The sequence below is a fragment of the Cryptomeria japonica genome, chromosome 4 (assembly GCF_030272615.1).
Source record: "Cryptomeria japonica chromosome 4, Sugi_1.0, whole genome shotgun sequence".
NCBI classification, from domain to species: domain Eukaryota; kingdom Viridiplantae; phylum Streptophyta; class Pinopsida; order Cupressales; family Cupressaceae; genus Cryptomeria; species Cryptomeria japonica.
Window position 1 is genome coordinate 510,550,788 of NC_081408.1, and position 12,643 is coordinate 510,563,430.

The 12,643-nt window shown below is 35.8% G+C and overlaps 1 protein-coding gene across 2 annotated transcripts in view; it reads left to right on the forward strand.

Annotated features, from left to right (window-relative positions):
* Positions 1–12,643, forward strand: part of LOC131034640 (uncharacterized) — a 218,051-nt gene that overhangs the window by 136,240 nt on the left and 69,168 nt on the right. For both annotated transcript variants that reach the window (XM_057966192.2, XM_057966193.2), the window contains exon 8: positions 517–584. In XM_057966192.2, coding sequence (XP_057822175.2) covers positions 517–584 — 68 coding nt within the window. The remainder of the gene's footprint in view (positions 1–516; positions 585–12,643) is intronic.

Below are 12,643 nucleotides of genomic sequence, written 5' to 3' on the forward strand. Positions count from 1 at the left end.
TGGGTGGAGTGCTTTTTGCACCCATTGGGTTTTGGTACGAGTTGCTTGATGTTCGTGATGGTTTGAGAAGAAGATTGAAGATCTACCTTGCTCTCCAGTTGTTGAGTTTCAGACATCCTTGTATTAGAAGATTGTATCCATAAGTATACCTTGTAATGTAATTTATGATCATTTGTATATCCATGGCTATGTAATCTGAACCATGCTCCTTGAGCAAGGCTATGCATTATTATTTGTAAAAGCATCTCAATCCTTAATGTATATATGATTATTGTTATATGAGTTGTTTCATTGTGAGGCCTTGAGGACACTTATATGATGTTTATGTTATCCTTTTCTTGTATGTTCATGATGTTCATTGTAATGTATAGATCATTTCTTCTTTAAATACAAGAAAAAGAAAAAAAAATTGCAAAAAATTATTTGCATTTTTATTGTGTATTATTGTTTTGTCATCTGGGCCACTATTTAGTACAACGTATAAGCTCTCTTGCCTTTTGATGATGCCTTTGGCAGGTTAACTTTTCTTACCATGAGGCAGGAGAAAGCAAACAAGCACTTGTGAAACTTAAAGTTTGTGAAAGGTTAGAAGTTTGATCGAAGTATGTATGCAAATGGACAGATTTGACTATTCTTTCACGATCAATATTCAAGTTATTCTTGTAGTATTGTGAATACTTTTATTTAATTTGATGCATTGTGTTAGAATGAAAGTCATTTCATAGGGATTCACTTGAATGCTTTTTGCATATTCAATATGCCAGTCTTGTATCATGAAATTTCAAGATTCTATATTTCAATGTTAAGCATGCTAGCATTTTATTTTGCTCCTTTAATTGTGACACAAGGGATGTGGTAGAACTGCTCGTTGAATTAGAAGGGGAAGCTTCTTTTTAAACAAAAACTAACCTAATCTGAAAAATATGTACGCGCTATTTACAATTTGTTCAAAGATTTTTGGTGTGTTCATGTTAGTGCTGAATAAAACTAAAGGTACTTCTTTATTAGATTCACCTAGAGCAAAAGGTTGACATGCTCTTCAACTTGAGACACAAGATTTTTATGCTTTTTGATTGAAAGAAGTCTGTAATGTCCCTTTCTTATGAGATTAAATTATAAATTATTAAAAATAAATAAATAAATATTATAATTCTAATTATAATAATAATAAAATAAAATTAATACATATACTCAAATAAAAGATTGATATTGATTGGTGCATTACTTCCTTGAGTTGCCAGCCGTACACTTTCATAAGGAAACCCTGATACCAGAGGAGACAATTTCTGATGCAAGAACCTGTTCTGTCTGACTTTAGTATATTTTATTAGGCCTGGTGAGTTTCTTCTAACCATCGTATTTTTTGTCAAGAGAAAATATGTTATGACAATCCTTATTTGGATCGCAGGTCCTTAAAGTGTATCATCAGCAATATTAACATAAGGGTGCCAAGATAATTAAGAAATTAATTTAAATTAAATTATTAACAGCAATTAGTAAAGAAAAGGTGTAACTCTTGCAAAGGGCAGCAATGTTGGAGGGGTGTGTCTCCTTCAAGAATAAAGATATAAAAGGGAGATAGAACTCAATTATGAGGGCATCCATCCATGAAGAATCAATTAAATGTAAGAGTAGCAGCATTCTGATATCTGAATCAGATCCAAGAAAGGATCAAATCGAATAGAAGGAACATTTGATTGGAAATCAGAAAAATAGTAAATAAAAGGCAACAGTCTGATTTAATATAAGCATCCTAATATTATTAAGTTTATGGGTGGATATCAAACGATCAAGTGAAATTAGAGGATAAGAAATATGAATTTCAAGGAAAGATCAGATCAGATTGGATATAAAATATTGACATTCAGGCAAACAGCAAACTTGTAAATTAACAAGTACTTGGTATGCAATGTGGGTAATGTTATTATACATCTATGCTCTTTAATATATCTTTGACCAAGATATTAATAAGTTTTGTCAATCTATTATGTTTATTTAATTAATAAATTTATTGATTCCTTGTCCCCATAAGCAATCATATGTGGAATGGAAGGATATATGTTAGGGAGAGGCAATATACCGGTTCCCTCAAATTAAGTAGTCCACTTCAAGTAGATGGAATTGTGTTAGTTAGATGTTCCTACCATTTGTGCTCCAAGGGGCAAGTTGTCTTAGTTGGATGCTCCATGCTCTTCTTATTTGGCTTGAACAGTCTTGTTTGTGGTGTTTTTACGCACTATGCAACATAGAATAAAATACTAAGTATTCTATCCTCTCTTGAACAAGGACTCCCCAAATGCTAAGCTGCGTGATCAAATGGGATGACTCCAAGGTTCCGAATGTCAGGTCTTGACGTGCTCTTGGATAGACTCAGTTGTTTGATGTGATATTGTTGGAATTACAAGGGGGACTTACACTGAATCTTGAATGCTTGAATGTCGCTGGAACGTGCAATTTCACTTCACTTAAAAAAAGGAAAAGGATGAGGGTTGAGAGAGCTACTCTAATCCTAAGACTGCAAGAGCAATGGACAATCTTTGATGAAATTCAACTATGCTTTGACATACAACTTATATCTCCACAAGGCTAGTGCGATCTTCTAGGGATAGCTAATGATTTTCAAATCACCACTACAAGCATGGATACCCTCAAGGTGAAGCATATCAATGAAGGAGTGATAAATGAAGTTAAGTTTGGCTAAGGTGGATCCAGTTGATTACGCAAGGCACACTACAATCAGAAAAGTGTTAGTAGTGTGGGTGTATGAATTTCACCATTGATCATGCACAAAGTTCTGACCAACGATGAAAAACTCTACACGTTTTTAATAGACACGCGAGCCCTAGTTGGCCGCGAGTCACTTGCAAATAAACTTGGCAATGCTTTTTGTAAAAACTTGCTGCAAAATAAACCCTAAAAAATTGCCAAAAATTGCCGAGTCTCGCGGAAAAATCGGTGCTAAAAACATAATAACGCTGCCATCGTTTCCGACGCACGAGGGCAGATTTTTGACTTGAGATTTTTCTTCTTCCCCGACACACAAGGGCTTTTTAACGCTAACTCAACTAATGGATCAAGTTCCACTCCTAACAGTCGATCTTCTACAGAAGAAAATCTTAGGAAACAAGAAGTAAGCCAGCCTTATGTGTCGTGTACGGATCACGGTTTGTTAGGATTTTTCAAGACTAATTGCCATTTTAAAATATGAGATGGTAATTGTGATGATTATTTAAAAAAAAAGTTAACCATGGGTTATTGGTAAACATTAAATAATTTAAAAATCAAGAGTAATTTTTTTACTAGAAAAAGATAATTATTTTTTTAAAAACCGGTTGAGGTTTTGAAAGTTAATTGACTAATTAAATATTAGATTGTTTATCTTTTTAATAAAATGTTAGTGATTATTAATTGTTTGACCTTAGATCATGTAAAAACGTGATTATTAATTTTCTTATAAACTTATATTTAGTTTGAACTTTGATATGTATGTATTTATGATTTATAGTTTTCATTTATACAAAACTTGAAATTAATACTATTGGTTTTCTATGTATAAATGTGTTTTTAAAAAATATTTTAAGAAATTATATATTTTCAAGTGTTGATAAATTTGCTGAGTTTTTCCCTGCGTTTTGGCGATCCCTGAGTTTTTAAAAAAAATTGGGGTTGCTGAGTCCGAGTTTTTCAACTATGGTTCTGACATTCATCTAAACAATATGAGAATCAAATGAGAAGTAGGGACCATGCAAATTGTTGAATCAACATATGAATTTCACCATATCTTCAATGAAGTTTACATGCTTCTTATGTAATGTCTCCTACGAAGTTTAGGTCTATTTTAACCGTAATTAATCCATCTCAACATACTTATGACTTAAACTAAATTGATTAGGAGACAAAACTATCTTAACATGAATCCAATCAGTGATAACAGAGAAATATAACCTTCTTTCTGATATTACCTTAAGGATTCTATCTGATATATATATATATATATTTATATACGTTATTTATTCTCAGATATTATCATTATATATTACTGCAGCTGCAGTTCTTATAAAACATTATAATAATTATAATTATAGTATTATCTAAATTTATATCACTATTAAATTCTGCATAAAAATGTTAATGGGCTTCATATATTAAGCATACATATTGAACGTATCTCCCTTCATTCCACCAAGGATAAGGATGTTGCTGACTGTAAACTTAATAACAGTTCTGAATCTGATCTGATATGTGCAAACTGTGGTAACCAACGAAATGCTAAATATTTAATATCTTCTAAAATATCCCATCTGAATTCTTTGATGCCTCCCTTGGATGTTAGAATGGCCTCTTATACTTCTTCCATGCTGGAGGGTTATGCTGTTTGTGAAGAGACACCTTCCTATAACTGACTGATGCCCTTTCATAATCCAGGTTTAGCCACATCTGAACCAATTCACTTAATCCTTGTAATTTAATTAATAGTTTATGGACAAAATCATTGCACCCCTTAATATTTAGCAAGGCGATTAAACCATAAAGTTCGATTCCATGAAATTGTGATGGTAAATATAGTAGAGGAGATAAATGTATTAAGAAGAAGTTTTTTTATAATGCTGCGTTTCCCTCAGGTAATTATTATTAATCATAGTTGGTTTGTTGCATAACCATTTGCCTTAATAGTTTGAGCCTAATTGATCAGCTTTGATGGTGTAATCTCCCAATGGATGTAGTTTGACCTAATGTAAATTATGTTTATAATATAATATTAATTTATTAATTTTTTATTTAAGTATTTCAAGAATATTCTTAGTAATAAATATTATTTAAATAATAATATTTAATAAATAAATAAATTTCAGTTAATCATTCATTGGTAATTATTATATTAATTAATAATAATAATTGCTTCATTTAGGATATATATAATGATCAAGGAGGGGACATGACATCTTACAACAAAGTATTGACAGCAATTTTTGCTTTCTCTTCCTACTCTACTCAAACTGCTATCTGTTACTTTCTACTATCTATTAACTATTCACTATTAACCTCTACAAATGAAAGAGTGGAGCCTTATATGGTGCTCTTATTACAATTGAGTGGCTTAGATTGATTGACAATCAATGGACAAGATCGAAAGATAGAAACCCTAATTTGGGTTTGTTACACCCATTACAAAGCATTTAATGCTTGACCAATGACAAAATTACAATAAAATGGATACACGTCCTTCTTTGATTGATTGACCAATAGATGATGAGGGTAGGTACATTGAAGTTTGTGTCCACATGTGGTAGTTATCCTCTTTGATGGATGAGTCAGGTACATTGAATCTGGATGCCTTGGCTTGAAGTAATATGATTGGCTAAGTGATGATTGGGCGCCACCTTAGCTAGCTTGATCTTGGTACCTCATCACGAAGTTGTAAATGAATGAGGTATATCTCTTGATACTCAACATTTTCAAACTCAATCAATGAATGAGACGAAGGTAGGAGATACTCCCAAATTGCATCACATTATCTTTGATCTTCTTTCCCTTTCTTCATTTCTCCTTTGTACTAGCAATGCTTCTTGGATTTCCAGAGGAAATTCAAGATATTTGTAAAATTCCTTTCTTGCATCTTCACTCTCATGCTTGCTCTTTGCTGTCTTTCCCAATGACGGAAGTTCTCCTATCCGCTGCCCATGAAGATAGATGATGTCTTATCTTGCACACCCTTTCTTTCATGCTTGTGAATCTCAATTTGCACTTGTTGGCTATCTTCCTCATGAATCGCATGAGCTCTTTCACTTACATTGGTAATTGATGAATTATCTATCCACCCTTTTTTGTGACTTGAACCTGAACACTTTGACTTCTCCACCTTGTGAAATTCCTCTTTCCATCTCCATACGCTTAACTCAACCTTGTATCAAACTGGAAATGAAAATTTACATCTGAAAATGCTAACACGAGTATGCAAATGCCAGAATTAAGGTCAGATTCACTCTGTTGATGTGTTTTTATGCACATGCAAACACAAAATAAAATACCTAAAAGTATCTTATCCTCTCTTAAACAAAATCTCATGGATGCTGAAGACAAGCGTAAGGATCACTCGAGAAGACTCCAAGGTTCATGAATGTAGGGTCACTATGTGTGGATAAGCTCATTGGTTTGATGTGATTATGCTAGAATTACAAGGGGTCTTACATTTGAATGCCTGAATGCTTGATTCGCTGGAACTTAGATCATCTGATGTTACCATATGGTGATGCTTTTGACTCTAAACTAGCTAGAGTTTTGAAAAAAAGGGCAAAAGATGAGGGGTTGAGAAAGTCTACTCTAAGGCCTAGAATGTAAGAAATGGATGAATGATTAGGTGGAATTCTACCAAGCAAGGTCTCACCATCAAACTGAACAATTTGACACAAGCTCAGTGCAATCTTCTAAGGACGTTTCAAAGATGTTCAAATCATTACCATCAACATTGATCACCATTCAAGTTAAAGCATAAGCAATGGATGTGTAACGATTCAAAGTTAAGCTCATATCACTCCAGTTGACCACGCAGGGCACACTTACAATCGGCAAGAGGCTAGTGGTATGAACAAAACGAATTCCACACAAATTAATTCAACAATCTCTTCCATTCAATCTAATCAACATGAAAATAAATTGAGAAGCATAGACCATGCGAGTTGTTGAAATAACAAATGAAATTCACCATAACTTCAATGAAATCAATTGTTCTTTACAACAAGGATTTGACAACAATCTTTGCCTTCTCCTAATCTAACTTCTATTCTAGTTGCTATTCTATTCTAATCACTATTAGCTAACTATCAACTATTAACCTTTACAAATGAAGCGCTTGGGTCTTATATAGAGAGCTCATTTACAATGAATAGCCAAGATTGATTCTCCATCAATGGCCAAGATTTTACAATGAAAACCCTAAATGGGGTTTGTTAGAACAAACTCTCCTTAGCCAATGAGAAAATTACATTCAATGAGCGTACACCAATAGATATCAAGGGTAGGTACATCAGAGTTTGTGTATCCATGGGTGAGCTTGGTTCATTGAATCAAGACGCGCTGATGTGGACCTCTCTAATTGGTGGAGTAGCAATTGGGATGCCACTTCAATCTTGCACTTTTAAACTTGATTTGACTCACCATCATGAAGGGATGTTGAGAGATATCTCTTGATACTCAACATTATTCAGTTGCTCAATGTGATGATGATGCTGATGAGAAGAAAACTTTGATTAACTCTTCTGAAAATATCTGCTTCTTCAATCATGTTCGATGTAGGTCTTGTGATGACTTTGGTTGATCCTCCTTCGTTTTCGACATGCTTGATGAATGATGCAATTCGTTGAATGTAGCTCTTCATTGTATTGACTTTAATTCTTGGATTCCGGAAGGGAATTCAAGATTGTAAAACATCCTTCCATCATGTAGGTTACTCTTCCTTGACGGTCTAGAGTGCCTTGAGGTAGTTGGATGATTTCTCCTTTGCACTCTTGTGATCTCTCCATGTCAATGTGTAGAATGAGAACCTTGAAGATATCTCGCCCTATTGCTTATAGTTATTGAACATTTGAAGTCTTTCAATCCTAGTAGCATTTTAAGTCCTCATGCAGTTGAGGTGGTGAGAGTCTTTAAACACCTTCTCTTCCTTGATGTTCTTGTGTTTGTTGATGAAGCTTCTTGAAGAGGTTCTCCTTGTATCTTTGCTTCATCTCCTGCAAAACAGACAAGCGAGTATCAAGTACACTTGATATATAAATTTAATAAGAACATATAAAGAGATTTCACCCTCATGAAGTGACACTTGAATTTGTTTTAGCGCTCTTTGGAGAGGAGTTCTTGAAGTTTATTCCACCCTTGATGTTCATTAAGTTGCCCTTGTCTTGCCTTTGAATTTACTTTCATTCTTGAAATTCGCTTTTGCAGCTTAGAACATGAAGTTCGCTCCCCTCTGTCCAATTATGAAGTTCACTCTTGCATGTTGAGTTTGTGAAGTTCAATATGAAATTCGCTCATACATGCTAATTCATGAAGTTGAGATTTGCTCATGTAGGTTTCAACATGAAGATTGCTCTAGATTATGTGCACATGAAGCTTGTTTCAATAACCCTGTTTATTAAGTTCTCTTGTCTTTCTCAACTCCTGAAATTTGCTCTAATCTTCTAAGTCATGAAGTTCACCCTTGTAGAAATTCGCTCCAAATCCTCAACTTTTGAAGTTCGCTCCAAACTTTGAGTTCATGGAGTTCGCTCCAAACTTTGAGTTCATGGAGTTCGCTCCAAACTTTGAGTTCATGAAGTTCGCTCCAAACTTGCAATTGATGAAGTAGAAAATTTCGCTCCAAATGTCCAACTCTTGAAGTTTGCTTGAATGAAATTCTCTTAATCTCTTCAAAACATGAAGTTCGCTCTAGATCCTTCAAACGTGAAGTTCACCTTCATAGGGAATTCACTCCATTTTCTTAAATCATGAAATTCACCCTCAACCTCTAACTCATGAAGTGCATTTTGTATAAAGTTCGCTCCATTTTATTGATTCATGAAGTTATTTGAATGGAATTCGCTCCCAATCATCAACTCATGAAGTTGATTTGTATGAACCTCGCTCCAAATGTCCCAAACATGAAATTCGCTCCAAGATGGCAACTCATGAAGTATGAATTTCGCTCCACTTGTTAAACTCATGAAGTAGGGAATTTCGCTCCAACTTAGCAACTCATGAAGTTCGCTCCAAGAAGGCAAGTCATGAAGTTGGAAATTCGCTCTTGTTGCTCAACTCATGAAGTATGAATTTCACTCCACTTGCTCAACTCATGAAGTGTGAATTTCGCTCCAAAATGGCAACTCATGAAGTTCGCTCCAAAGTGGCAACTCATGAAGTTGTAAATTCGCTCCAATACATGAAGTCATGAAGTTCGCTCCTAAGGTTAAGTTCATGAAGTGGATTTCAAACCAAGACCAAACTCCCTTTTTCTCATTTTCACTTACGCTCTCAACTTCAATACCTGATAACTTGGTCAACATGAGATCTTAGAGTGAGTCTTTGCTCTGCTGGAGAAGTGTAAGAAACTCGTTACACAATGAATGTACATGAAGTGAAGTTCGTTCCTTTAAGAAGGTTTCCTGAAGTGACCTTCAAATTGGCAAACCTTCCTTACTCATGATTGAACTCATCATGCCTAGACTTTGCAAACCTACTACATACTTATGCAAGACTATCCACTTGACTCCTAGCCATTTTAAGCGCCTATAATAGGGGGTCCCCATTTGCAATGGGGCAATGTGTGAATACCTCACAACACACTTCTTTTAATTCCGATCTTATTCTCCCCATCGGTTGGAATTCACCTGATTTTGATTGGAATTAACCTTGCCAAGTTACTTATATTCAAGAAACTTGTTTGTAGGTGTGATTTTCAGATCAGACTTGCCTCTGATTCTGCTCATGATTTGAATTGCAGTCAAATAATGATGCCCTAGGTCTTCTTTTATAGGCACCATAATCAATAATCACATCTCCTCAACTAGGTCTGCTATAAATTTGCCTGCAGATTCACTACCTAAATCTGGTTGATTACAGTTCGAATTTGCCTTTATTTCCTCTATGTAACCTGCAAAACAATCAAACAGCGATTCAAAACCCTTGTAAATTGGTGAATATTGATGAAATTCACCCCAAGTATAATTGCTCCAGGTCTGCAATTCGTAATAGAATTCTGCCTGCCCCAATGAGGTATTCGCTGTTAATATATAGAGACAAATCGATTTAATTGATGAATAATCAAATGACATGATCAACCATCCTTTATAGGCAATGATGGCTTGTAAGGATGTGTCGTTTGATCTTTTGAATTCTTTATTAGGTTGACTTGTTTTGCTTTTAAACTTTGTATTAAAATACACTTCCACTTTCCTTAGCGGGCCCCTCCTTAATCACCAGCACACAAACATGACTTCCAATGTGGATTTTGGCAAGCATAACAAATTCTTGCTTTTACCCTGGCAAAGGAAATGAGAGGTGGAAAGGTTGCAAATTTAAGTGGTCAAAGGAAGTGCTTAGTTCTCTCTTTGAAGGTACAATCGGAAGAGTCATTCCTTAGTTCGTGTTTTTGAAGCTTGATTGGAACTCAAGTTCCTTGGTTCACACATTTGGGACTTGATTGGAAATTGCCATTCCTTAGTTTGTGCTTTTTGGTGATCAAAGGAAATCAAATTCCTTAGTTCGTGCTTTGAAGCGGTCAAAGGAAATGTTAGTTCGTGTTTCTTTGAAGGCATAGGAAATGTCAAGGCTTAGTTCGTGGATTGGAGGCTTGATTGGAAGCGATGTTGTTGGTGTTTGAATAATGCCTTAAAACTTTATCTCCATCCTAAAATTCGTGGGGCCCAAGCATGTGGCACGATAGGGGAGGGGAGTTGAAGATAATGAGTTGGGAAGGAAGTGGGATGAAGGAGGAGTGGATGTGATAAATGGGAGAATGAAGGGTTGAAACGAATTAAAGGTGGGTAGTGGAAAGGTATGTAGAGGGCAGTAAGGGGTAAGAGATGTGAGATATGGGTTAGAGGATGAAGGAAAGGGAAGTTGGGAGGCATAAGGGATGGAAGAAAGGTAGTAAGTTGGGGGAGCAGGTGAGAGGAAGGGAGTAACGATGAAAGGAAGGGCGGGTGTAGGAAAGGGAAGTTAGGAAGTGGGAGGATGAATGCCATTGTTAGGAGGTGATAAAGGAAGAAAGATGAAGGAAGATGGAGGGATAAGGGATGGAAGATAGAGGGTGGAAGGTGAAGGATAAAGTGTGAAGGTGGAAGGAAGGGAGTAAGGATGGAAGGGAGGAAAAGTAGATGGAAGAAGAAAATTAGGATGGAAGGAAGTGAGGGTGAATGGAAGGAGTTGAGGAAGTGGAAATGGAATCGGAGAAGGTGAAATGGAAGGGTAAGAAAGAAAGATGGATAGGGGAAGAATGTGATGATGGCATAGGGGATGTAAGGAAGAAAGTGGAAGGTGACGAAGGGAAGGAAGAGAAGATAGATGGCAAGGAGGATGAAGGAGGGAGAAATGGAGGGAGGAATGCCAAAGGAAGGATGAATGAGAGGAAAGCAGGTGAAGAAAAGATGGAAGGAAATGGAAGTGGAAGGGGAAGGAAATTCACGCTTTTGCTTGGGTACTGGAAGTCTTAGGCCGCACATTGGAGGGCTTATAGGAAGTGATCAATGCTTAGGTCGTGGATTTGAGGCATCAAAGGAAATCAAAATCGTTAGGTTGTGGATTTGAGCCTTCATTGGAAGTGATCAGTCCTTTCCTTGACTTGCTATCAATTAAGCTTGCAACATCCTCTTAACAACGCACTTTGCAAGATCATAACCTCATTTCAAATAAACAATGCACAAAGCTTAGTTCGCTACTTTGAGGAGTCAAAGGAAGTCCCAAAGCATAGTTCGTGGATTTGATGCCTCACTGGAAGTCCTCCAAAAATGGCAACTTCATTGTCTTAATCCTTTTGTTCTGAGCTTCTCATGGTAATTTGAATTGTAGCCTATCCTTCCAAGCATTGAAAACAAATTTGCCTTAGCCAAATTTTAGCACTTCAACTTAGATTTTGCAAGCAAAAGATGATTGAATGGAATGATTATCATGAATCATTCACTTCGTAAGCCTTGAGAACTAACTGACCTCACTTCATCCCAAAGAGAGAGACATGACTTGATTATCTCCTGGCCACCTAAGATACTACACCTCTTCCAAGAAAAGGCTAATAGCTAAAGACTCTACAACTGACCTAGAAAGTAGAAAAAAATGGGGGTCCCCATTTGCAATGGGGCGATGTGTGAAATGGTCACAACAAGTCTCTAGACGCCCTTTCATGGTTTTGCTCTCCAAACTTTACTATGGTTGGTTATGGGGAATAAGCTAGGGTTTAGGTTCTAGTAGCAAAGTTATTTATCATTTCATATGATGTTAATGGTTCATTAATATTCAAGCTGAATAACTTTTAAATGAGTTAACCTAAGTTATTGATTTGGGTACGGATATGGGTAAGGGTATGGGGACGGATTCGTGGGTACACCAATTTTTTTCCCTTGGGTATAGGTATAGGTATGTCTGTACATATATATTATAATATTATTATATATATGAATTTTAAAAAAATGAAATTAATAAATAAATAAAATACTTATTTTACTATAGTCTACATATACCTGTATACCTAAACAAAGACAGAAAAATGTCATCGCAAACCCGTATACCTAAACAAAGAAAAAAAATGTCATTGCCAATGGAAACGGAAATGAATCATCTACACTTGCAATCTACACTCCTGCACAAAGATTAGAAACGTAAAGAGGAAAGGGCGCAAAGATTTCCAGTGATAAAAAATGGAAATCGAAAGGCACCAAAATTTTTAGTGACTCGCACAAAGAGGTTGAACTTGTAATGCACCCAAGACGGACCAGGCTTGGACTTGGACCCATCTTCAACCCGGCCCCACACCCTAAGCCTAGGGCATGATTCTAGTATCTTCGGAGTTAACCTTAGACTGCTATTGGTAAAATGAATTATATTTTTGGAATTGTTAATTTTGGGCAAAAAGAGGTCTACCCCGATTTGGGGACATTACAAAGACCTACAATTTTACATG